General features: G+C 32.2%; 1 protein-coding gene across 1 annotated transcript in view; it reads right to left on the minus strand.

Moving 5' to 3' along the window:
- The window catches only part of LOC143252810 (adenylate cyclase 1-like), a 122,392-nt gene that overhangs the window by 35,935 nt on the left and 62,014 nt on the right, over positions 1-24,443 (minus strand). Inside the window, exons 5-8 of the mRNA XM_076505531.1 lie at positions 14,892-15,019; positions 6,097-6,255; positions 4,230-4,374; positions 561-743 (exon numbers count right to left, since the gene is read on the minus strand). Coding sequence (XP_076361646.1) covers positions 561-743; positions 4,230-4,374; positions 6,097-6,255; positions 14,892-15,019 — 615 coding nt within the window. The remainder of the gene's footprint in view (positions 1-560; positions 744-4,229; positions 4,375-6,096; positions 6,256-14,891; positions 15,020-24,443) is intronic.

Consider the following 24,443-nt stretch of genomic DNA (forward strand, 5'->3'; position numbering starts at 1 on the left):
GTGTCAGAGTTTATCACACTGTCAATTAATAAATGAACAGATTAACTCATTGGTTTTCATTTCAAGAACGTCTTTTTACATAACCTGTAGGCCGTATTTACAGAAAACAATAAAATAATTTCTATTACAAGAAAACAGTCTGGCTTATCTCACTCTTTGTAAATGTTCTTTGCCGTAAGTCATATTTTTACACACAAAAACAAACAAACCGAATATTTAAAAACAGTTTATTACAGTATGTATATATGATACGAAGGCATATGCTGCATTAAACAAAGGACAGTAATACGTGCACACTGTAGAGGGGACAAAGCTGCACAGACAGCAACATTTAAACCAAATTCCATCCGTGTAGCTTATTGATATTCTGTATTTCCGCATATTCTTTCTTGTTTCATGGTAATAAGTATAGCCGCCCCAACTTCAACGTGGAACTGTATACATTAAAATGCTTGGACCGAATTTTAGTCTCACTCCGTTACTGAATAAACTGAAATAATTTTCAAACTTTTTCACAACATGCCTTCTTACCTTATGACGAAGCCAAACAGCAAAATTACCTTTCTCACAACGGGTTTTTCTGCCCGTGGCTGCATTGTAGCAATGTTTGAAAACGGAACATCCACATTGAACTTGATAGAATGTATCAGTTGCAGTACTACGTTAGAGACATTCTTAAAGGACAATCTTCGTCTAGTAGATCCCGTTAAATGGCGAACTTGCAGTTTGTTGAGCAGGAACATCTAAAAATGGAGAAATTTATAAATTCAAGGCTTTCTAATTAAGTCAATCAAGAAAACATTAACGCTTTACTATGAAATATAATTACTACTTAGTATAAAACATTATTGCTCGATTCCAGTTTATAAACTGATATATATTCAACAATTTTAAAACAAGCTTCAAATAACATACGGATAGCAAAAATGTTTTTTTCTTATACTAGAACAAAATACAACTGTTTTTGTGTACTTCAACGATGATGACTTTAAAAACCATGTTGAAATTAGTGATTAGCTCTAGTTTTCGAGTTATGATAGCTTTATTCAAAAGATTCTTATATATTGTTAAAATAATGTTTTCTTTAATAATTCTATTTATTCATTGAGTATTGCATTAAGAGTGTTATAAAACAACAGATAGGAGCAATACCAGTTTCAAAAAGTAATGAGCATAATAGTATTATGTATTGAAAATAGATTCAGGTTATGTTTCAAACTTTCAACATGGTATTATTTTTATTGCAAAATAACTTTCTGGGTTGTTGTGCCTTTTGTATATGCGACCTACTGAGTGAGTGAGAGATAACTGAGGGAGAGGCGTTTGACTTCGCTTCTTTTATACTCATTGGAAGGACTTCTCGAAGGTTCTACAAAGTAACCAAATGATAGCTTTGTGATGAAGCAGATGTTGTGCAAATTGCTTTAATTATATAGAGAACAATTAGTATACATATATATATAAACAATAATTCGGAATTGAGTTAATGTTTGAGATTATCAAAAGGAATGTACTTGTACCATTAAAGTGTTCAAGTAAACTTAATTGTACAACATAAATCTATTGTACTACGTTGATTGCATGATATTTTATACAGTGCTGATGAAATATTGAGATATTATAATAACTCAAAATCTAGAGGTGATGGTTTGTTTGTTTTGTTTTTTGAATTTTGCACAAAGCTACACGAGGGCTTTTTTGCGCTAGCCGTCTCTAATTTAGTAGTGTAAGACTAAAGGGAAGGCAGCTAGTCATTACCACCCACCGCCAACTCTTGGGCTACTTTTTTACCAACGAATAGTGGGATCGACGGTAACATTTTACCTCCCCAACGGCTGAAAGGGCGAGCATGTTTGGTGCGACCGGGATTCGAACCCGCAACCCTCAGATTACGAGTCGAACGCCTTAACACACCTGGCCATGTCGGGCCAGAGGTGATGGAGAAATTTTGACAGCAATTTTGAAATAAGCATCATCAAATTACCCCGAATAAATTTAGTTTTACCTTGTAGCTAAGATACTCTGTTAAAATTTAAAATGATAAAAAATACACATGTTGTTATTTTCACAAGAAAATCGTACTGAATTTTTATATTAATTATATATGCAGTCCGTATCTAGTAAGCAACACGGTTTATCAGTTTGTAAATATATTCCCTAAGGAAGTTTTTTGTTTAAAGGAACTTGGAAATAATGCAAACATTATTATTTTCAATCTTGAACAAAGGTAATGGATTTGTCCTTCTAGGTAAAAAAGATTACACAATGGAATGAATTCCATTTTACCTGACTCCATCAGATCTAGATTACTTGACACATATGTTCTTAGCCTCACCGTTAATGAAAAGAAAAAGTTAAACGCATCTTTAGAAACATTAAAAAGTTAAATATCTCCCAAACAACTTTTGATCACATATACCTCTGTGGCTCCCAAGCCGATGTATTTATGGCCTTCCCAAAGTACACAAATCAAATGTTATTACGAAACTTATGCATTCTACTGTCTATACACTTTCCTACTAATCACTTAAATTTCTAGTATCCAACCTCTTACCACCAATGAATTTACAGTTAACGATTCATTCTATTTCATTGATGAGATCACTTTACTTCACGCTAAGATTACTTTACGATCACCTTTGACGCAATTTCACTTTTTATGAACATTTCAGCTAATAAAACCTTCAGCATCTGTCTTTATAATATTTAAAAAAAAATGATTTGCAGCTAGTAAACAGTGTCAGCTTTTAACAAGTTATACAACTCCTTTATTCAATTATTATTGTTTTGACCAACAGATGGCGATTATGGGATCATCTCCACGAAGTCAAACAGCAAAATTACCTTTTATCTGACTCCATCCTTTCTCTTCACTACAAACAATTATAGCTTTAACATTGTGCGGGTTAAATTTAACCCTACGCGTAGAATGTATCTTAAGTATATTTTTGTAATATTTCGTAAATGTCCTTGCTTTTATCTTTCGAAATATTTAGGCTCCTGTCCCAAAACATGCTTGTGAAACTGAGAACAACCGTATTTTGCTTTTATTATATGTTATTACATTAACTGTTTTTCAATGTTTACATACAACAAGAAAACATAAATTAGCCGCAACATCTCTGCTTAGACAGTTTTTCCTTCTAACTATAAACTTAACCTGATCACCTGTTTATTTCCCAGAACTTCGAACAGTTGATATTCTTATTTCTTTCTAAAAACTCAACGAAATGAAAAATAGGTATCTATGGCTTTTTCTCGATGTCATCACTCATGACTTTTTCATGGGAGTTTAATTTTTAATAACCAACTTACTAATTTGTTACATAAATTCAACTGGGAATTATCTTGAAATCAACACACGAGATAAATAAGTTTTCCAATATTAAAGGCTGCATTGCGGTTCTACTTCGATCATGGATTATTTACTCACACACAAAACTATATAAAATGATAAAACTAAAGCGCCATTTAACTATGAGTATCCATAAACGCATGAGGATTTCCTACAGAAGTAATCCCACTCCTTGGGTCAGTGGAAAGTTGATGGATTTATAACGCTAAATTCCAGGGTTAGTTTCCCGGTGGTGGCAAGAACAGATAGCACAATCTAACTTTGCATATATATATTGAACTGCTATATACAAAATCTCTTTAACGAATTTTTACAGTTTTAGCTACGGGATACACAGATTTGAAACATCTGACTGAAAAGAGTCCATTTATAAAACAAAATTTCCTTAACTTAACTTATATTGAATTATACTTATTTCAGTCATTTCTCCTTAGGTGTAGTTGCATTTACTAATTTATTTAGTGTAAGCCTATAACAATTTTCACTTAGTGATTTTATAATCTCCGTGTATACATTCAAAACATTCTTTAAATATTTTGTTATTTGTCACTTCTATGGTTGTACCATAATTTTTCAAATAATATTTTACAACAATTAAAACTTATTATTTTTTATTGCATTGATTAAAACACTTAAATTAACCAGGCTATTCATATTTTCTGACAACTATTGTTTATGGTAATGAATAAACATTTAAAATATATAAATTATTTGTATAATTATTATTTTTTTCTTACGAACCATGAACGATTTTGTCCTATGAATTATTTTTCGTAAATAAAATACATGTTTCACTTTAGGAAAAAGACAGGCTGAGAGAAATAAAAATTGTATATATGCATGTACATTTCAGACATAAAACAAATCATAGTACCTTTCTTCGAGAAGGTGGTGGTACAATAAAGTACGTTTTGACGTTTTGTTCCCTTAGATAAGAATTTCGATTGCCTCCGTGACCTGGTGTGACTTCATATTCGTTTTTAAGAAAATCAAGCGTTGCTTGGGTGATGTGAACCCGTCTGTTAACGAGAAAGTAATTAGATATTTTACAGAGCGTTCAGTTTCTGAAAAAATGTTATTTTGCAGCTCGTAATATTAAATATATATTACTTCTTAAACATATCGTGTGGCGAGATCTTGTAACAGTCGTAATTATAAAGTTCCTATGAAACAAATTGTTCAATCTTGCAACTTATTATCTGATAAAAATGAAATATATAATAATAAAAGGGCGTGTATGCTTATATCTCTTATACGCAAGAGGAAAAAATTAGCAACCTGAAATTTTGCACCCATAGTAAGTGGACCCTGAGAGTGTGCAACTGGGTATTATTGCTTCTCTTATTTGCGTGAGTGCGTGCATGCAGGATCATATATTTTTAATGAGGCAAGTTTGCAAAAACCATATAAAAAGGAGCGGTTCTTTATATAGCAACTTCTAATATACAGATAAGCCAATGCATTTTGGTAACAATGCACTCCAACAATAGTCTTTATGTCATGTTGCTTAGCAACTAAAGTATGTAGGGTATACTTTTATGTTAAAATGGGTTTAGAATACATTTACTATCAGCTTAATAACCCATATGAAACTGAGTACTTTCACTAGGCTGTAACAATAAAAAGTCTGTATGTTTAACCGTCATAGTGCCAAGATGAAAGAACCTGAAGACCGAAAACTTTGTGGCCAATTGATTTTCCCTTTAGTTCTTAAGCACCATAATTCTGCGTCCTGAAGGTCTATAGAAAAGTGTCATATTTGGTTTTCAATTTTCACTTACTGAATGAACCGTATGTGGATGTTTTCTGCCAAATGTTCTTTTTCAACACAAGTAAGGGAATAAAAATACAAATCTGAGAATTAAAAAAATGTTGAATTTAATTATGTTTAAAAACGGTAAAATACAACGAGAACAAAATATTAATGAGAGAATATTGGATAATTCTGAGTATGAAAAGAACTCAATTAAAACACAAGAAGAAAACAAGAATGCGAGAAGCTAAAATAAAGCTATTTACTTTTAAAAATAGAATAATTAAATTAATTTTGGGAAATGGCAGCATACAAATTAATTAAAGAATTTGCGCATTGTTGTAGCTATAGAAGTAGTTAAGGTAATAAAGACGCTTGACAGGTACACTTAGGCCACTGTGAATCATGAGAGGATGTTAGAATCTTGCAGATAAACGTGGTTGTTTTATGTTTGTAGGAATTAAAAACCGTACTTTTTTGTTTTTCAAAATAACATAAGTGCTGTTTGTAAAATGTAATGGGATATATACGTATATATTTTTCAAATTTTAATCATTTGAATAACTGGCTATAGTAAATTGTTTATAATAATCCGCAATACTCACGTTACTGACTTTTCATAATTATTTTGTTTTTTATTGAAGTCTTTACTGCATTTTAGAGTTTTACTGATTATTGTTATTATGAAACATTTACTTATTAAATTCGTTCTAAACACTGTACAAAACAAAATCAGGAAAATAATAAAATGTTTGAACAGTCATGAATCTATATGTATTATTTGTATGAATAGCACTAACCACAAAGCACACTAGTTGCAAATATAAATACCATTACTCTCAGTAACAATAAGTAAAATAAAATGTTATTGAAGTAAGCTGATGAAAAGTAGATTGATGTTAAAGCATTTTAACTGTGGAACATTTGGTTTATATTATTGGACCATCATATCTCAACTACAAACTGTAGGCTGAGATGACAAGCCTACCCGGGTTCACCACCAGCCTCCATGTTATTAGCTAATGTAACGTCATTACTCCATACATCATACTGCCATTTCCTCAGGCCTAGGACACCACAAAGTACTCGCCCAGTATGAATTCCAACGCGCATGTTCAGATGAACATCCGTAGTTTCTACTACCGAGCTATTAAAATAAAAAGAGAGAAATACAATACTGTGCTGGTGATCTGAAACAGTGATATTGGATTAAAATATATATAAACTTTAATTTAATAAATTTAAATTTACATATTCACACAACGCAGTGCAATATTAGGTTTATATAATGTAGTGAGTAATTCAGACAAAATAAATAACAATCATTAGAAAAATATATTCATATTACATTGACCTTGATTATTGTTATTATAAGATTATTTGATTTGTTAAACATTATAAATTCAAAAAACATTTTTTCTTATGATTTCAAACATTGTTTTTCAAAGTTTTCTATATAAAATCACTGCATACATTAAATTGTTAAACACATATCTTTATTTACTTTAATCTCGGGGTAATTTCCAAATACAAGTGTGGTTATTATCATCTTACTACTTACAAAATCTAAAACAATAATGTTTCATTAGGTTTGGATGATGGTGGCCCGGCATGGCCAAGCGTGTAAAGGCGTGCGACTCCTAATCTGAGGGTCGCGGGTTCGCATCCGTATCGCGCCAAACATGCTGGCCCTTTCAGCCGTGGGGGCGTTATAATGTTACGGTCAATCCCACTATTAGTTGGTAAAAGAGTAGTCCAAGAGTTGGCGGTGGGTGGTGATGACTAGCTGCCTTCCTTCTAGTCTTACACTGCTAAATTAGGGACGGCTAGCACAGTATTTCTCGAGGAGCTTTGTGCGAAAAAAACAAACAAACAGAAACAAAACAAAGGTTTGGATGAAATAACTTGAATTAAGTGACATTGCTAAAACACTCTTCAACACGCCACTGACATTAAATCTTTGAAATACTTCTAAGCCTTGAACATAATTTTTGTAAATTGTATTGTAGTATAATTTTTGTGTCATTTTCTGTGCTGGATCGATCGAGTTTGGTGTAAGACAAGTCTATAAGTCTATTTGATAGCCGAAAGTATTTTATAAAAATATATTTATTGTTTTTTAAATACTATTTTTTTACATATTTTGATAGGAAATGTGCTCATAGTCTTTTTCTAGTTAGCTATGAAAAGCTGAAAGAAAATATTTAGGTATTAATTTATAATTGGAACTCCTCTCAAGCTCTCAGAATACATATTATTATAAATATTTATTTATCATCGCCAAAAGAAAGGAGACAAGGCTTAAACTTACCTCATACATTACATACATAGATACATTTTGGTTAAACTTGCATATATTACATTAGGTTATAACTCAGATAGACATATCCCGAAGCATTCTTCATTTTGTTACTAGACGTAAAGTTATAGTATATACATATCACAGAGATCGATACCAGTATTTTAGTGTTATAAGCTCTCAAGCCTGTTGCTGAACCCCTAGGGATCATTCCGACACAAGCACTCTGTTTTGTAAATTGCTCTTACATTAATATAAATTTCATGATAGTTTAAAATTACCTTAGATACTCATAAGCTGTCGTTGCAACTGTTCTTCACATTAACATTTCTTCTCATCAAAAGCTAGGTACTTCTTGTAAAGGCAACATTATTAGAAGAAGATTTATTAAATTATATTTCATAGATAAAACTGACAGATATGTGCGTTTCAACAAATGAGTAAGTCTCCCGCTGGAACAGCGGTTAGTCTACGGTGTTACAACCCTAAAATCAGGCGCTCGAGTCTCTTCGGTGGACACAGCAGATAGCTCGATGTGGTTTTGCTATAAGAAAACGCACACTTAAATGTATAAATATATATAGAGAGATTAAGTAAAGCAGCTACCTCATAAATTTATTATTCAAAATTATATACGGACTTTTCTCAACAAAATTTACTTGATGAATGTTTCGGTAAGAGAGTCAAAAACTCAGTAAAAATATTTTAACACAGAGAAAAGTCCTCTTATAATTCTACATATTAATTTACCTACGTTATTAATCTTAACAATTCACAAATTTATTGTTAAGTTCATGAGTTCAAGTCTGTTGAGTCAGAAAAAACATTAATTGTTTTCAATTAATCTGTAATAAAAATAGAGAAATATATGTATTATCTAAAACAACTATATCCATTTAACTAGATTTACGGACGTGTAAAAATAATATATGTTAATCCAGCTTTCTATTATAAAGTATTGGAACTTGATAATTGATCCAAAATAAAAACAAAATAATTATCTAGCAGTTACTTACTTTATTCGAATTGCGGTTGGTTATCATAAATTTAGTTTCTACTGTGCTTCTTAGATTGACACTCCTGTCAATTCAGTGTTTCAATTAGCGACAACGTTCGAGACGATGCATACATTAGGCAGTAAAGCCAATATTGTGGCTAAAACATTTTGTTGACAAATACGGAATAACTGATATTGATTGTCCGATACCAACAAACATTCTTTCCCAATGTTACAAATTTTTAAACAGGAAGTGTAAAACCATTAATTCCAAAACGTTTACCCCCCCAGAATTGTTCATTTTTACTGTTTCGCTGTTTGTATTTAATCAGTAAAATATTTAAGCGTGTTTTAAAAAGCATAATTTTATCCGTTTGCATGTACTTTCAGATTTATATATTTTTGGGTGAAGTCCATGTTGCTCTGCAAAACCGGATTATTGTAGAATAATTGGTATAAACCTAATTTAGTTAGCAGAAGTACTTTTGCTCCAATGAAGACATAATGACCAAAAGCTAGCTTAATAAAAAATCAATTATGTTTTCTGGGGTAACAAGCTGTATTTATTTCAATTTTTAACAATGAATAGAACTGTCCAGTTTGCACTATACACTTTAAATTAACTTAATTTAAGCTTTCTGTTGACAAAACAAATTGTAATCTTAGTATAACGAAAACAGGACAGACAATGCAGTTTACATGATTCCTTTAAAAAATGCTGACAATTTACCATAACATCCCATCAATTAATTTATTCCTGTTTAATTACTGTCATCCTTGCTTTTCTGAAAACGATAAGTCTGTCATTTGACTAGTTAAACAAGTAATGCATTTAGTAATATATGGAACAGACACCTTAAAAGAAGCTTGTAAATATGGATTAGAGGTGATGATTACATTTATAAAATTAAGTTACTCGCAAAATGATTTTAGATCATAAGTTTGATGAAATTGCTAGTAGGATGTGTTACATGATTTGAGTCCAACAGCCTAGTAACCCTGCAAGTTGCATGAGTTGAAGTGTGCGCTTACCTTGTTATTTTAGATTTTTTACTGTAGATTTCAAATGTTTGTGGTAAAGAATAGCTTCTAGAATTGGCACGGTTTAGAACAAAATGCAATACATCACTGCATACAATAAATAAATATTATTTATCAAAACTGACGTCAACTTAGGAAGAACTATAAATCCCATTCTGTAAAGTAACTGAAATTAGATAGAAAACAGTCCGTTTTCAAAGTGAATAGGAAAAGACATAAAACTGCGATTTTTAAGTTATATATTGCTTGAAAGTATTTTGATAACGTGAACAGTTTTTGCAAAAAAAACGTTTGCTCATAAATTATTCACCACATAAACTCGAATATCTTGATATTCATTGGTACTAAGGAAAATTAACTGCTTCCAACTTGGAGTAATTATTCTACATGAAGCTTGTTTCTGCTTTTACAATAATCTAATCATTCAACACGATTACTCCCCATGCACTTTCAACTATAGGCTTCAAAAATAGTTATCAATGAAAGGTAACTCAGTGTGAAACGTCGTTGTTCTTTTTCTTACGGCATAAATTATTCAAAAAGAGAACAATTGATGGTTTTCCCAACAATTTGTTTCAAGATTAACGTGCAAAGTTACAAGTGCTGTCTGCGCAGAGCGGTCCGTAATTTAGAACTAAAGGAGTTGTTTGTAGTTAAGCACAAAAACAAAACAAAAAACAATTACAGAATGAGCTATCTGTGTTCTGCCCACCACGATTATTGATAACCAGATTCTAGAAGTGCGAGTCCGTAGACGTATCACTGGGGGCAAGTGAAAGGAAAGGCAGCTAGTTAACAGGAATGTTGTTAACATTTGGGCTACTACTGTCTCACTTAATAGTGGGATTCGACAGTCAATTTTGTAACATATCCATGGTTTCACACTAACTTCCGCTTGTATGTGGCAAGGTGTTGCGAGCCATTGACATTGAAATTCACAGTTCAAACATCTTAAGCAAGGCTACGCCCGATCTCTTCACAACAGAAACAAGAAATAAAGGTGAACGTTCTCTGTGTGTCATATCTTTAAACATCTTTTTTATTTTCAATTTTTATGCAAATTATTACTGCAAAACAAACAGAATAAGAACACTTATAATTTTACAAAGCTAGTGAACTTAATATCGTGAAATTTGTAAAAATTGATGAGAAAATGATTCTGTTTGAATATGTTCAGTCATACCTTTATATATATGTTAACAATGATATGAACTTTGATGTAAGGAAAACAATATAATCATATGTAGAACGTTTTAAGGTTTTAATTCATCTTGATAGGTTAACTTGTTTGTTTCAGAATCTTTCATACAAAGCTACATACAAGGCTATTTGCACAAAGCCATCACTGCAGGAAAGACTAAAAAGAAAGCCGTTAGTCAACAATATCCACGCCCAGCTGTTGAGCTAAAGTTATATAGGTGGATAGTATTATTTGATCATTATTGTTATAGCGTACTCACGGTAACAAATTGCAACGTGAACCATGAACCTTTGAACTCATGGTAACAGTATGTTAACCGATAAGCCAAGCTCATCCTCAATGTTCTTGAGAAAACGTATAATAAACATCTCATTTAACAAAATTGAACGCTTCAAGATTATTTGCTGTTATTGTTTTTTGTTGTTTTTTTTAAATTAAGCACAAAGCTACACAATGGGCTATATGTGCTCTGCCCACCACAGGAATCGAAACCCGGTTTGTAGCACTGTAAGTTCGCAGACATACCGCTGAGCCATTTGAAGGCTATTTTCTGTTAAACGCAAAGCTCCTCTGGGCGACATGCGTTCAATTTACCACAGAGATCGAATTCTGATTTATAGCATTATAAGCATTCGTTATTACCGCTGAGCAACCGAAGTACGAATGATTTAAGAACAATTTTTACTACTCAGAATAATGCATATATAGTGTCTTGCAAAAATATTACTCTCTCTGCTGCAAAGTTTCCACATTTTGTTGAGCAAGCAAACATGAAAAATGAAAATTTACAATTAGAATCTACACAATCTACTTCGAACTGACACTATGTAAACGACTTAAAAAAAAAGACTTTTCTTAATTGCATAAGTATTCAATTCCTTTGTTACGGCAACCCTAAGTTGGGTCAGGTGCAAAAGGTTAGCTTGAAAAGTCACAAAATTAGTGTATTGTTTTCTGTTTGTGTGTAATTATAGGGTTGTAACTTGACTTCAGAGTAAATGCATTTGTTTAAGTCACAACTAACATAGTCATATGACATAACAACCGAAGAACAAGGAACTTACCAAATAAGTCAGAGATAAAGCGCCAGAGAGACATAGATCAAGGGAAGGTTACAAAATATTTCAAAGTCGCTGATTATTCTTTAAGTACGGCGAAGTCCATTATTAAAAAGTGGAATGTACCTAGATCGCTACCGAGATTAGGCCGCACTTCCAAACTAAACAACCAGACAAGTAGGAAACCGGATAGAGAAAAAGGATAATTTTAAATGGAGTTTGCGACAAAGAATGTAAATGATACTTCAGATACGGTTTGGTTTTGGTTTGTTTTGAATTTCGCGCAAGGCTACACAAGGGATATCTGCGCTAGTCGTCCCTAATTTAGCTGTGAAAGACAAGAAGGAAGGCAACTAGTCATCACCACCCATCGCCAACTCTTGGGCTACTCTTTTACCAACGAATAATGGGATTGATCGTCACATTATAACGTCCCCACGGCTGAAAGAGCGAGTATGTTTGGTGTAATGGGGATTCGAACCTTCAACCCTTGGATTACAAGTCGAGTGCCTTAACCACCTGGCCATGCCGGGCCATTCAGACATGTAACAGAAGTATTTATGGTCGGAGAAAGACAAAAATTAAGTATTTTGGTTCAAATTCAAAGCGTTACGTCTATCTCAAGCCCAATATAAAAACATCATACAGTCAGCACAGTCCCAACTGTCAAGCATGGTGGTGGTAGCATCATGTTATAAGGATTATTCTCATTGGCAGGAACTAGAAAAAATTTCAAGATTGAGGGGCAAATGGATGGTGACAGGTACAGTCAAATGCGAAACGAAACACTGCTTGACTCAGCCAAGAATCTAAAATTGCATCGAAAATTCGTATTTCAGCGGTATAATGACCTGAAACACAAGGTCAAAGCAATTTTGGAGTGGTTTCAAAAGAAGAAAGTGAATTTTCTGGAGTGGTCCAGTCAAATTTTTGACTTGAATTCAGATGAAAATTTATGGCGAGACTTGAAGATTGCAGCTTATCAAATATCCCCGACAAACTGGTCAAAATTTGAGCAACTAACACCATCCCATTGTGCAAAGCTGGTAGAGACCTATCCAAAAACACTTACTGCAGTAAGTACTGCCATAGGTGCTTCCACTAAGTAGTGACTTAGGGATATGAATACTTATGCAATCAGCAAATTTCAATTTATATATTTTCTTTGCAGGCTCTGGTAACAGTCAATTTCCTTCACACATAACAGTGATAGATTTCATCATTAGAATTTGAATAAAAATAAGCTCATTAAAAATCGTTTATCTTATTCCTATTTCATCAAAATGTGAAATTATTGGTAGGGCTGAATGTTTCTGTAAGGCATAGTAGTATTATTTTAGGGTTTTACTGTTCATCAAAAAATAGACACTATATCGTCGAACGAGCCTAAATGCGAGAAAAAAAGTGACCCAGATTATTTAATTCTTTTATCAACTAAGAAATATGGTAATATTTATTCCGATAGACTTGTAAAATATATAAAAAACGTATACCCAGACAAAATTTGTTTAACAATAATAATCTTATTTTGACAATAGTTCATTGTAACAATAAGAGCATTTGCTTTGAGTAATAGAAAAAAAAAAACTCTTCATCATAAAACTTTCAGTTTCGAGAAACGTTATAGAAAAACTACTACGTTTTATCTTGCAATATCTCACTTAGCACTAAATATTTAATATCAAAGAGGCGTATATTGATACATTCAGAATTATGAATTATACAAATATTAAAAGAAATATAAGTATTACAGGCATGTCTAAAATAAAGATTTTAAAAGTTTCCATGTAAAAAAATATATTTTCCTACTACTAGTTAAAATAGTTATGAAAATGAATGATGTGATAATGAATAATAAATTAGATAACGTTTCTAAACCCGCGTACACTTAAGCTATATATAATCATGAGCAAATATGATATAATGACTATCTGAACTAAATTATTTTAAATTTTTTCCGCTGAAATATTCTTAAAATTTATATCAGATGGATGTTTCATGCAATGTTTTATTTTATTATGTATTGTAGAAATTCAGATGGTAAAGATGAAAAGGTTTCGATAAAAATTAAATAGATAATCCCTAAGATTGTTTGTTTTTGAATTTCGCACAAAGCTACTCGAGGGCTATCTGTGCTTGCCCTCCCTAATTTTGCAGTGTAAGACTAGAGGGAAGGCAGCTAGTCATTACCACCCACCGCCAACTCTTGGGCTACTCTTTTACCAACGAATAGTGGGATTGACCGTCACATTATAACGCCCCCACGGCTGAAAGGGCGAGCATGTTTGGCGCGACGGGGATGCGAACCCGCGACCCTTGGATTACGAGTCGCACGCCTCAACGCGTTTGGCCATGCCGGGCCAAATCCATAAGAACTAAAGGAAAGAAAATGTTCACATAATATTGTTATTAAATAGAAACACCATGAATATTTTTTGCTTTTACTAGCTTGTTTGTTTTCAAGTATTAAAAACGCGGTTTTTAATGTGTAAGTCTGGAGACATACCACTGTGCCACTGGGGCGGTGCTTATACTACACTAATATAGAAGAGCATCTTGTTTTATGCTAAAGATTATGTTATTTTTAAAAAGAATGTATCCTGTCAGTTAATTATATGCAAGCAAATTTTGAAGGAAAAAATAACAAAAAACCGTTTTTACTTTCGTAACATTTCAACTCACTTTGTTTTATTAATAGTCTAACAATGTATCAGTAAAACCGTCTTGTTGTGTTTTCTTAATAATATTCCAGTATAATAAAAATTAAACACTTTGTGACTTTATGTACTAATCATTCTGACACAAACTGCTGTTTCTTTTCAGCCATTGTCAGAGATATATATATATTTTTATTTAATATTATTCTATAAAAAGAAACAAACGAAAAAAGTATTCTCTTCTGCAATAATCGAACAATCATACATAAAAAAAACCAAAAAAAACGCACGATATATTTTACCTATCAGTACAAAAGAAAATATGTTTATGTTTTGGTAATTCTGTTTGCACAGAAAAATAAAAGGTTGTTTACGCATGTTTTACACGGAATTTTCGTTATAAATTTAAATAACATGTCACTTCATTTTTAAATAACGTACTGTATTTCAGTTGAAATGATTTAACTATTATACTGTTTAGAAAAACATTACAAATAGAAAAAATAAGAACCCCAGATGGAACAACATACGCAATGGCCTCGATCATATCTAATCCCATTTCCACACAACACTGAGCATGGTCTGATCGTGGTTCGGGAAGTCCACTAACACAGTAGTAACAATCTCCAAGAAGTTTGATCCTTAGGCAGTGATTGTCCTGCAAACAACAACAACAAAAAGGTATTTTCTTATTGTATATCTGATACTTTACAGGCATCGTTTATTATTAAAACTGTTTGCTTCCATCTCCATATTTGTTATTGTTACAAAACTGTTTGGTGCCATCTCCATACTAGTTATTCATTCTACGCAATAAATTTCTGAAAGGAGTAGAATAGCACAAATTCATTGGTTTTAGATATAAAATATTTACTTAATAATTTTATACATTTGAAATTGGTGTAGCGACAGAAAATGCATCAGACAAATAAAAAAAGTGCTAAATAAAAATAAAACTTAAGAAAACTTGATGACATTTTAAGTATATTGTAACTCTTCATTAACTTTTAATGTAACGAAAGTGTGAGGAAAATAATAAAAATGACATTAAAGGTAGGATTTATATGCTCAATACAAAAACAACTTATCAAAAACAACAATAAAGAACTAACAGAATGATAACATTGTCCTTAACTTTTTTATTGTAGGTTTTTAATTTTGTTTAATTAAAATGCTCTGTTTAAATCATTTACCTTAGTTCGAGTCTTCAGAATAGATAATGATTGTTCATTGTCAGAAGAATGTAACTACAAATATCATCAACACATTTCCTTCACTTATATTTCATGTTGCTTTGATTTACATTTTCGTTAAGAGATTTTGTTCTATGTTTTTATTGCTTATTAATCCACCTTCTTTTAGAATACTTTTTTGAGGTGTACAAGAGTTACAAAATCATTCATGAATATTTATTACGTGAACGCAAAAATTGAAATGTAATATTATATAAGTCTCATACTGATTTTGCATGACTAAATATTATTTTGACTGTCAACTTCCCACCCACTCCTCCAAAATATCTTTCGAATTCGAGTAGTTTTTCATACGCATTGAAAATTGATAAAAAATAACCATCGTTAAAACGAGATACCATAGATATATTTTCTTGACTTGTGGAATTTTGAATATTAATTTTCGTACTTCGTAAAACTAAAATCATTTAGTGGTAATTCAAAAGAGATGTGACAAAGTAATCTTGATTAACAATTGGTCAAGAAAATCTAAAATATTCGAATATTTCTTGGTTCATTTTCTAAATATATAATAGAATGTATTGTTCTGTTAGCACGTTTCCGTGAGATTATAGTTTTCAATTTACTCATTAATACATTATGAAAGTTATCAAACTGGATGGAATGAAATAAAACTATAAGTGTATTAACAGACAACTAGCTTTACTGGGAGTTTAGTGAACTAAACTGCTTTTAAAAGAAAAAGAAACCATCGTTTTTCTTTCTCATCGATTGAAAAGCTGTCGAGAATTTGCTTTGTATCAGCATGTACGTTTTTTGGAGGCGATTCATGAAAAATTACGTATAGAGCACTGACTCATTTTACATATAAAATCCAATGTAGCTAAATTAGAAAAAGCAGTACAATTGTAGTAACTAAAGCAAAATGATACAATGTTCTTACTGAACCGTAAAACTTCTAAAAGAAGAAAATAAAGGATAAATGTTTTGAAACTTAGAATACAGCACCGCTTTACTATAAAGATATGTAAAAATGAAATACAATTGAAACTTGGAACACAACACCTTTTCACTATAAATATATGTAAAGATAAAAAACTATTTTTATGTAAATCTAGAACTAGAAAAGGTACTTAGTAATGCCAGACTTAAAAGGAGATGCAATAATTGGGGGAGTGGGCCGCTCTCTTCTACTATTTTAAGTCGTATCACACGAACTGTTGGTATGCAACAAAGATACTCGTACTACGTGAGGCACAGAACATTAATTTCATTTGACGTCCACACCACTTGTTTTTTGCCGAATTTTTTTTGGTCAAGGTAACCGTGATTCAAAGCATTAAGGTGTTAAAATCGAACTGGCTGTCATTTTGACTGTTTAAAATTAGCTTTGAGGGATCAGCTTGAGTTCCCTTGCCAAATATCATCGACATTTATGTAGCTATTCCAAACAACATCTCTCCAAACCAGAAATATTTTGACAACACTACTCTACACGTATAGAATAAAAACCTTTCGTGCAAATTTATCAAGTGTCCCAATTTTTTATACTCAACTTCCTTAACTTTTGATCTTCTGCCTCAAATTACTGTAAATTTTGTCAGTAATTTTTAACCTTATATCTAAAGATATAAATCACGTACTGATTTTATCTCGCAACTATACATAACATTGAAATAAAACAATAATATTAACATTTAGTTTTCTTTGTTGTACGCTACAACATTTGCTCATGGTAGCTTTTATTTTTTGAAAATGATGTAACGTCTGATATTAGTGTTTTTGATCTGTCATTGTTAACCCGTTCTTAATATTTGTTTTCTGTTTCGTTATATATCCTATCTAGTTTTTAATATTTGGTTACACTTTTCTATATGCTTGTTTATACCTTTGTGCATACGGATATTATACTTATTATTCAATAGCTATTTTTCAGTCACATCTGACATTAACTAAAAGCTTTTTGTTTCTATATGCTTTATGTAAGGGTGTTATATTTTTGGTTCAGTGCCAATTGTTCTAGTACAGCTGATTTCCCCCTTCTTTTGAAATTGTTTGTTTTTTTAATTTTGCTCAAAGCTACTCGTAGGCTATCTGTGCTAGCCGTCCCTAATTTAGCAGTGTAAGTCTAGAGGGAAGGCAGCTAGTCATCACCACCCACCGCCAACTCTTGAGCTATTCTTTTACCGGCGAATAGTGGGATTGACCGTCAAATTATAACGTCACCACGGCTGAAAGGGCGAGCATGTTTGGCGCGACGGGGATGCAAACCCGCGAACCTCAGATTACGAGTCGCACGCCTTAACACGTTTGGCCATTCCGGGCCTATTTTGAAATTGACATTGTGCATATTATCATTATGCTTATGGTTCAGTTTTCAATCTTTCTAGGAAAAAACGACTCCAACTTCTGAGTTTGGTTTAAATTTAGTTTTCCACTATACACGCCTACGTTTAATTTGAAAATAAAACGATACAATATTAGTAAACATTGATAGTTTAAAAAGTCCGAATGAGGATTGTAAAAAATATAGAAACAAGTTGAATCAAAATGCAAATATTACATTTTCAAGCCTTCAACTAGGGACTCTAAAAAGTAAACGGTTGTAGCTGGGGATCATGTCTGCATCGAGAAACGTGACAGTTTAGAAATAAATGTGCTAGAAAATGCACAAGTTGTAGTTTCCAACCAATGATGAAGCTAAAAAACATCAAAGTTTCTGGTGGCAGAAATGAAGGACACAGAAAATTTCCAATCACGACAAAATGAGGTCGCACTATGTTTAAAATTTCTATTTTATCTCACATTACAGTAGATATTACTTATAATCATTTGTTGTCATAATAAGAATTTTCAGCTTGAACAAACTGTCAGCAGTAAATCTTCAGCAACCTTTTTTTTTTTCTTATTTTTTGGTGATCCTTACTTGTAGATTTTAAATTTAAAATTTCCAGTTATCTTGCGCGTTAGGTTTTTATTGCCCAGTAACGGGCAAAATACACTGCTGGTCAAAATCTTAAAAACAATGAACAAAAGAAATATGCATTTTGCGTTGTTAGACTGAACCACTTATTTGTGTAGAGCTTCGAAAGATAAAAATAAGAAAAGGGAAAATAAAAATAAAACACTTTTTAGCATTTAATAAGGTAAATGTGAACACTATGAAATGGGCCTAAATACTAGCTGGTCAAAAGTTTAGGACCATACCAAAAAGAAGACCTAAACAGTATAGGAAATACCCAACAAGAGGTCTCAGTAGTGAGTTGCACGGTCGTCATTGCGAAAAACTGCAAACGTTTGCTTTGGTATGGTTGATATAAGCGTTTACTGAAGGCTGGCTGGAATGTTATTCCAAGTGGTGAAGATGGTTACACGAAGACCATGCACCGTTTGGAATTGACGTCCATTTCTATAGACTTCCCTTGCCATTCACCCCTAAACATTTTCAATGGGGTTCAGTTTGGGCGAGCACGCTGGATGGTCCAAAAGAATCATGTTATTAACCATGAAAAGTCCTTTATCCTGCGGGCATTACAGCGTTGTCCTGTTGAAAGATCCAGTCATTTCCACACAAGCGAGGGCCTTCAGTCAATAAGAATGCTCTCTCCAACATGCCGATATAGCCAATTGCTGTTTGACGCCCCTGTATAACCTGAAGCTCCGTTGTTTCATGGAAGGAGAAAGCACCTCAGATCATGATGGAACCTCCTCCACTGTGTCGTGTGGAAAATGTCTCCGGTGGGATATCCTTATCGTGCCAGTAACGTTGGAAGTTATCTGGACCATCCAGGTTAAATTTTTTCTCATCAGAGAACAAAATCTTCTTCCATTTTCCTACGTCCCATGTTTGGTGCTTCTCAGCAAAGTTTAACCGAGCTGTTTCATGGTGTGGAAGGAGGCGTGGTCTTTGAAGACGTTTACGGTTTTTAAAGCATTTCTCTCGTAGATGCCGTCTTATTATTCTTGAGCTGCATTATGCGTCCGTAAGGGCCTTAATCTGGTTCGACGATCGAATTGTGTCTTGCCAGAAAACCCGTCGAATCCCCCTGCTCAACGTCGGCGAAATGTTCTTGGGCCGTCCACTTGATATTCTCGTTCCGTATCCCTCAGAGTCTTTTAAAAAAGTTGCAGCAGCAGTTTTACTACGCCCAATCTCACCAGCCATGGCACGTTGAGAGAGACCTTGCTTTTGTAGCTCGACAATTTTGCCACGTTCAAACTCTGTCAACCTTTTAGCCTTTGCCATGTTTTTACTCAATGTAACATAGAAGATGCCAGTGTGAGATGTTCACAACACTAATGCTTGAACACAAATGGCTAAATATCGTTACGTGTTTATGTATTAATGCTTCGTTTCAGTATGGTCTTAAACTTTTGACTAGCTGGTATTTAGGCTAATTTCATAGTGTTCACATTTTTCCTATTAAATGCTTAAAAAGTTTTTTATTTTTATTTTCCTTTTCTCATTTTTATCTTTCCAAGCTCTACTCATTAAGTGGTTGAGTCTAACAACGCAAAATGCATATTTTTTCTCTATGTTCATTGGCCTTGAGATTTTGGACAGCAGTGTATATGCATGGAGTAAGACAAATGCCAGTAAGCGCATATAATATTTTACCAGTTGAAAGCAGTATTTTAAAATCAAACAAATGCATCTAAAACATCGCTTTAAATAAAGCTTCGCGTCTATTAAAGTTATTATTTATTGGACCATAATCAACAATAATAATACAAAATAATTGGCAAATTTTGATTTTGTCTATAATTATGAAACCACCGATTTTGCTTATTATTAATATTTGAATGGTCTTAATTACTGAAAATAAAGATTCTGGGAGCTTTTTTCAAGAAGAAGTCCGTTTTTAAAGGTAGTTTTTCTCGAACGTTTAATAGAACATTTGATCCCTATTACGAACTAATATTGTGGTTCATGATAAATATATATATATTTAATTTTACATGCCTTTACATGAGTGTGTATATTGTTTTTTAGCACGACGGACTTTCGTGTGTAAACTTCAACGAATCTGTTAGATCAATATCAGATAATCAAAATAATGTCTACGATCGCACTGCGAATTTAGTGGCGCATTTTACGAGTTCACTGGAACATTTATTGTCACTGGCTAGTGGTAACAAATCGTTGATGGTTGGTATTACGTCCTTTAATACAGTTTGAATTATTCTCAGACATGGACTTATTTATTTCAACCAGTTGTTATAATAATATACTAATGCATTCGTATACCATTAATACTTGAGTAATTAAATTTAATCCATTACAGATTATTTTTAAAATACAACCATGAAAATGGGAGAATAAAATCAAGATCGCTATTTAAAGAGGAATTGTACCTGCGATATATATTTACTGTATATCCGAGTATTGTTCCTGCTTAATGAGGTGTGTTGATAAAAAAAACATAATTGCGTAATAATAACCATTAAACGTGAAAACAAGTGTTGAACTACTTGCAAATTAAGTTGCGTTATGGATCGTGAGGTACAAACGTTGATAACTTACTCGTCCATTCTTTTGTGCATGAATATAGTACTAAGGAGAAGCGATGCTTCATATAAAATGTTGCATTTTAAGCACAAATAATATTGTTGCTTAATTATTACGAATCAGCATGACAATAAAATACTCTTTTCTGGAAGTCAAATTAAATGCACGTTGTATATTTTCACTTTCAGCATTGATAACTGAAATAAAATGAAGCTATGTTTACGCTAGAATTACAGAGTAGTGCAGTTTTGTTTATGAATTTCAAACGATTCTACATTACTTAAGGTCTAAATAAAACCTTTTCTTTTCCCTCGTCTTCAGTGACCTTCCTCTCTCTTGATTTGATAGAGGAGGAAGCTCTTGTAAAGAGTGGGCATTTCAAATTTGTACAAGGTGTTGCTGAGTCTCGGCTATCATAACCTGTTTTTATTGAAAAATATAAACCTGTACGACGTGTCCTGCTGTTAGATTATGTACCAATTTCTTTTTTATTTTCTATTTTTACAGGATTCTTCTGAAGATCATAGGAGTGTTCGAAGACTTGTTGAATATGTAAGTTTTTGTCAGTAGAACTGCATATCTTACACTTAGAAACATTTCTCAGGTATTTGGTAGTAAACTAACAAGGTTAACCTACCTTCAACGGAATCCTCAGAAGCCAGGGAAACTTCAGGCTTGAACAAAATTGTTAATAATTTGTGGGATTTTTTGTGCTTTTTTGCACGATTGAAAAGAAAGCTTCTCAAACATTTTTTTTGTTAATGCTTAAAATGTTTCCGCTCCCTCTTTCTTTAAAGTAGATACGAAGTAACTGGTGTTTATCTTTTACGATGGTTCTTTGTTGTAAGTGTAGGTTTGTTTAAGTATTCCAGTGACATAGCAATACCCGTGGTGGGCAGAGCACATGTCCCCCATTGTGTAACATTGTACTTAACTTCAAACAAACTTTTTTTCGCTTTTAAAGCTTTATTGAATATAAAGCAAAGATTTATGTCTTTTTTATCTAAAGCAGCGATATCTATTAAGAGCAAAATGACTTGAGGAACTTATTCGACATAGCTTAAACAAAATTTATTTTTCTGTTTGAATAGCCCTATTTGATAGAACGCAAAAGATTCTGTTCTGAAATTCACATGTGTTAAACTGATAAAATAAATGAATAAAGTAAAACAAATCTAGAAACAAAATAAAAATAGATAAAATTAAATCAGTAAAACTAACAGTTGGATATGACTACAATTAATAATTTTATATTAAGTTTAATTAAGATATTAAAATAGATCAACTTATGTTAAATGGTAGGTAGATAAACAAAATATATAAAAAAAAATTAGAATAAAAATTCCTAATGTACTACTCCATACGCATTCGATCGATCGTTTGGCGAGATGATTTATACACATTTTCAGAGTAAAAATGAGAGAACCCACAAGCATACTCTTATAAACACCAGTTTTGTATGTTTGAAATTTGACCCGTGTGTAAAAAAACCCGTAAGAGAAAACTAAAATAAAAAGGGAGTTAAATAAAATATGAAATTTAACTTGTTTTAAGTGTAGACTGATTGATATAAGTATAGATAAAAACGAAACAAAAAAGACATGATTTATGTAGATAACCAGGTGAAGTCACTTACATTAGTCTTTGACAAGAGGGCGTTCGTGTGAGTGGGTGAGAGATAATAAAAGATGGTGAATTAAGCGGTACAGGCTGGGTTTTTTTTTAGAGCTAAACAGTAGATATATAAAAGAAAAAGTTAGCAGATTATAAACCAAATTATTATTCTTTGATATCTATTGTATGTTACAGAATTATTTGTAAAGTCTGGGTAACTTGCAGCTCTATTTTGTTTTTGTATTCAGTTCACAGAAACATTAAGTTAAGTTGAAAGTGTTCTTATCCATAAATAATTTCATACATTTACATATACTTGATTGAAATTTTTACAATAAGTTATTATCCCAGCAAGTATTAAACATGTGCACATCTTTTTTTGTATGCTTGTACGTCATTGTAGAGAGTACGAAAAGGGAAAATGCTGGTATTCATAGCCTGCTATTATATAAAGGAAAATATTAATATTTAATTTAGAAGTCTTGTTAGGCTATTTAAGATGCATTTTATCGACTTCTTAGTATCCTTTTAATATTTACAGTTGTAATGTTAAGTCCGTAGTTCCATTTTAAATTTATATCGAATTTTAATTTTATGACATAAGTCAGTCTTGAGTGTTGTAACATTGTTCGATATTTCTGTCAATTAAGTAATAAGGGTAGAATGGGTGTGAAAGGATGTCAGGTGAGTAATTTAAAAAAATATTACATTTTTTAGTTCCTATAGAGACACATTTTTAGCCTACGCCTTTAAAAGCTTATGGAAAATTTGAATTTGAAAACATTTAATTGTAAGACTAAAGCAGCTAAGAATAGTACTGAAACTTTTCATTAGTTTCTCAGGATCAATTATGTTATAAACATTTAATTATGACGTCATTTACAATAATTTAAAAGATGTGAGGATCATAGGAAATATGAGAATGAAGATTATAATCTAGTTGGACAAATCAAGTGGTCTTTATTAGGTAAGGATGTAAGCAATTATTTTATTATTTTTACATCATATGAAACAGTCTCGAATTCTAGTGAAACAAATTAACAAATGCCTTATTACAATAAGCCTATTTTTGTCGTTAAGTAAAAAACTGCGCCATCTGTGTTGTGCTCACTGGAAGGATCGAATAGAATTTTAGCACTGGTATTCAACCGGTGTGGAGAAGAAACTTTCCAAGAATAGTTCCTTACGGATAATTTATATGTGTTTTTAGGTGAAGGTACTTTTTAATAGCTCAATAATGCGAAGTTTAAAATTTTCACTTTGTCGTTGGTTCCTATTGGTTGAGTGGAAAGTCAGAGGACTTATGAATCTAAAAAACGAATTTTGATACCTGCGGTGGACAGATCACAAATAGCCTACTGTGTAGCTTTGAGTTTAATAGAAATACAAATAAACTACATCTTTACCTGATTATTTGTCTTTTTTTATTTGGAGAATTAAAATTTTGAAAAGAATACACTTTTAAATAAGTGAAGAAACTTTGGACTTAGTAATAGAAAACATTACTATTTTTTTACCTAAATTTCCAGTATTAAATTTATTTACAGACATTAGAGTCAGGAGAAGTTTTTTACTACAAACTGCTCGATTAGTTAACATTGGATTTACAAATACGTATTTACCAGAAACGTTGTGAATTGAAATGTATTCTCAGAGAAGATTTAATATGCATAGTTAAAAACTGTATATGAATAAGTTTAGACTTTCTACTTTTTCAAATAATATGTACGAGTCGTATACAAAATACAAATTGTTTCTTGATTTTT

The sequence above is a fragment of the Tachypleus tridentatus genome, chromosome 6, assembly GCF_004210375.1.
Source record: "Tachypleus tridentatus isolate NWPU-2018 chromosome 6, ASM421037v1, whole genome shotgun sequence".
Lineage (NCBI taxonomy): Eukaryota > Metazoa > Arthropoda > Merostomata > Xiphosura > Limulidae > Tachypleus > Tachypleus tridentatus.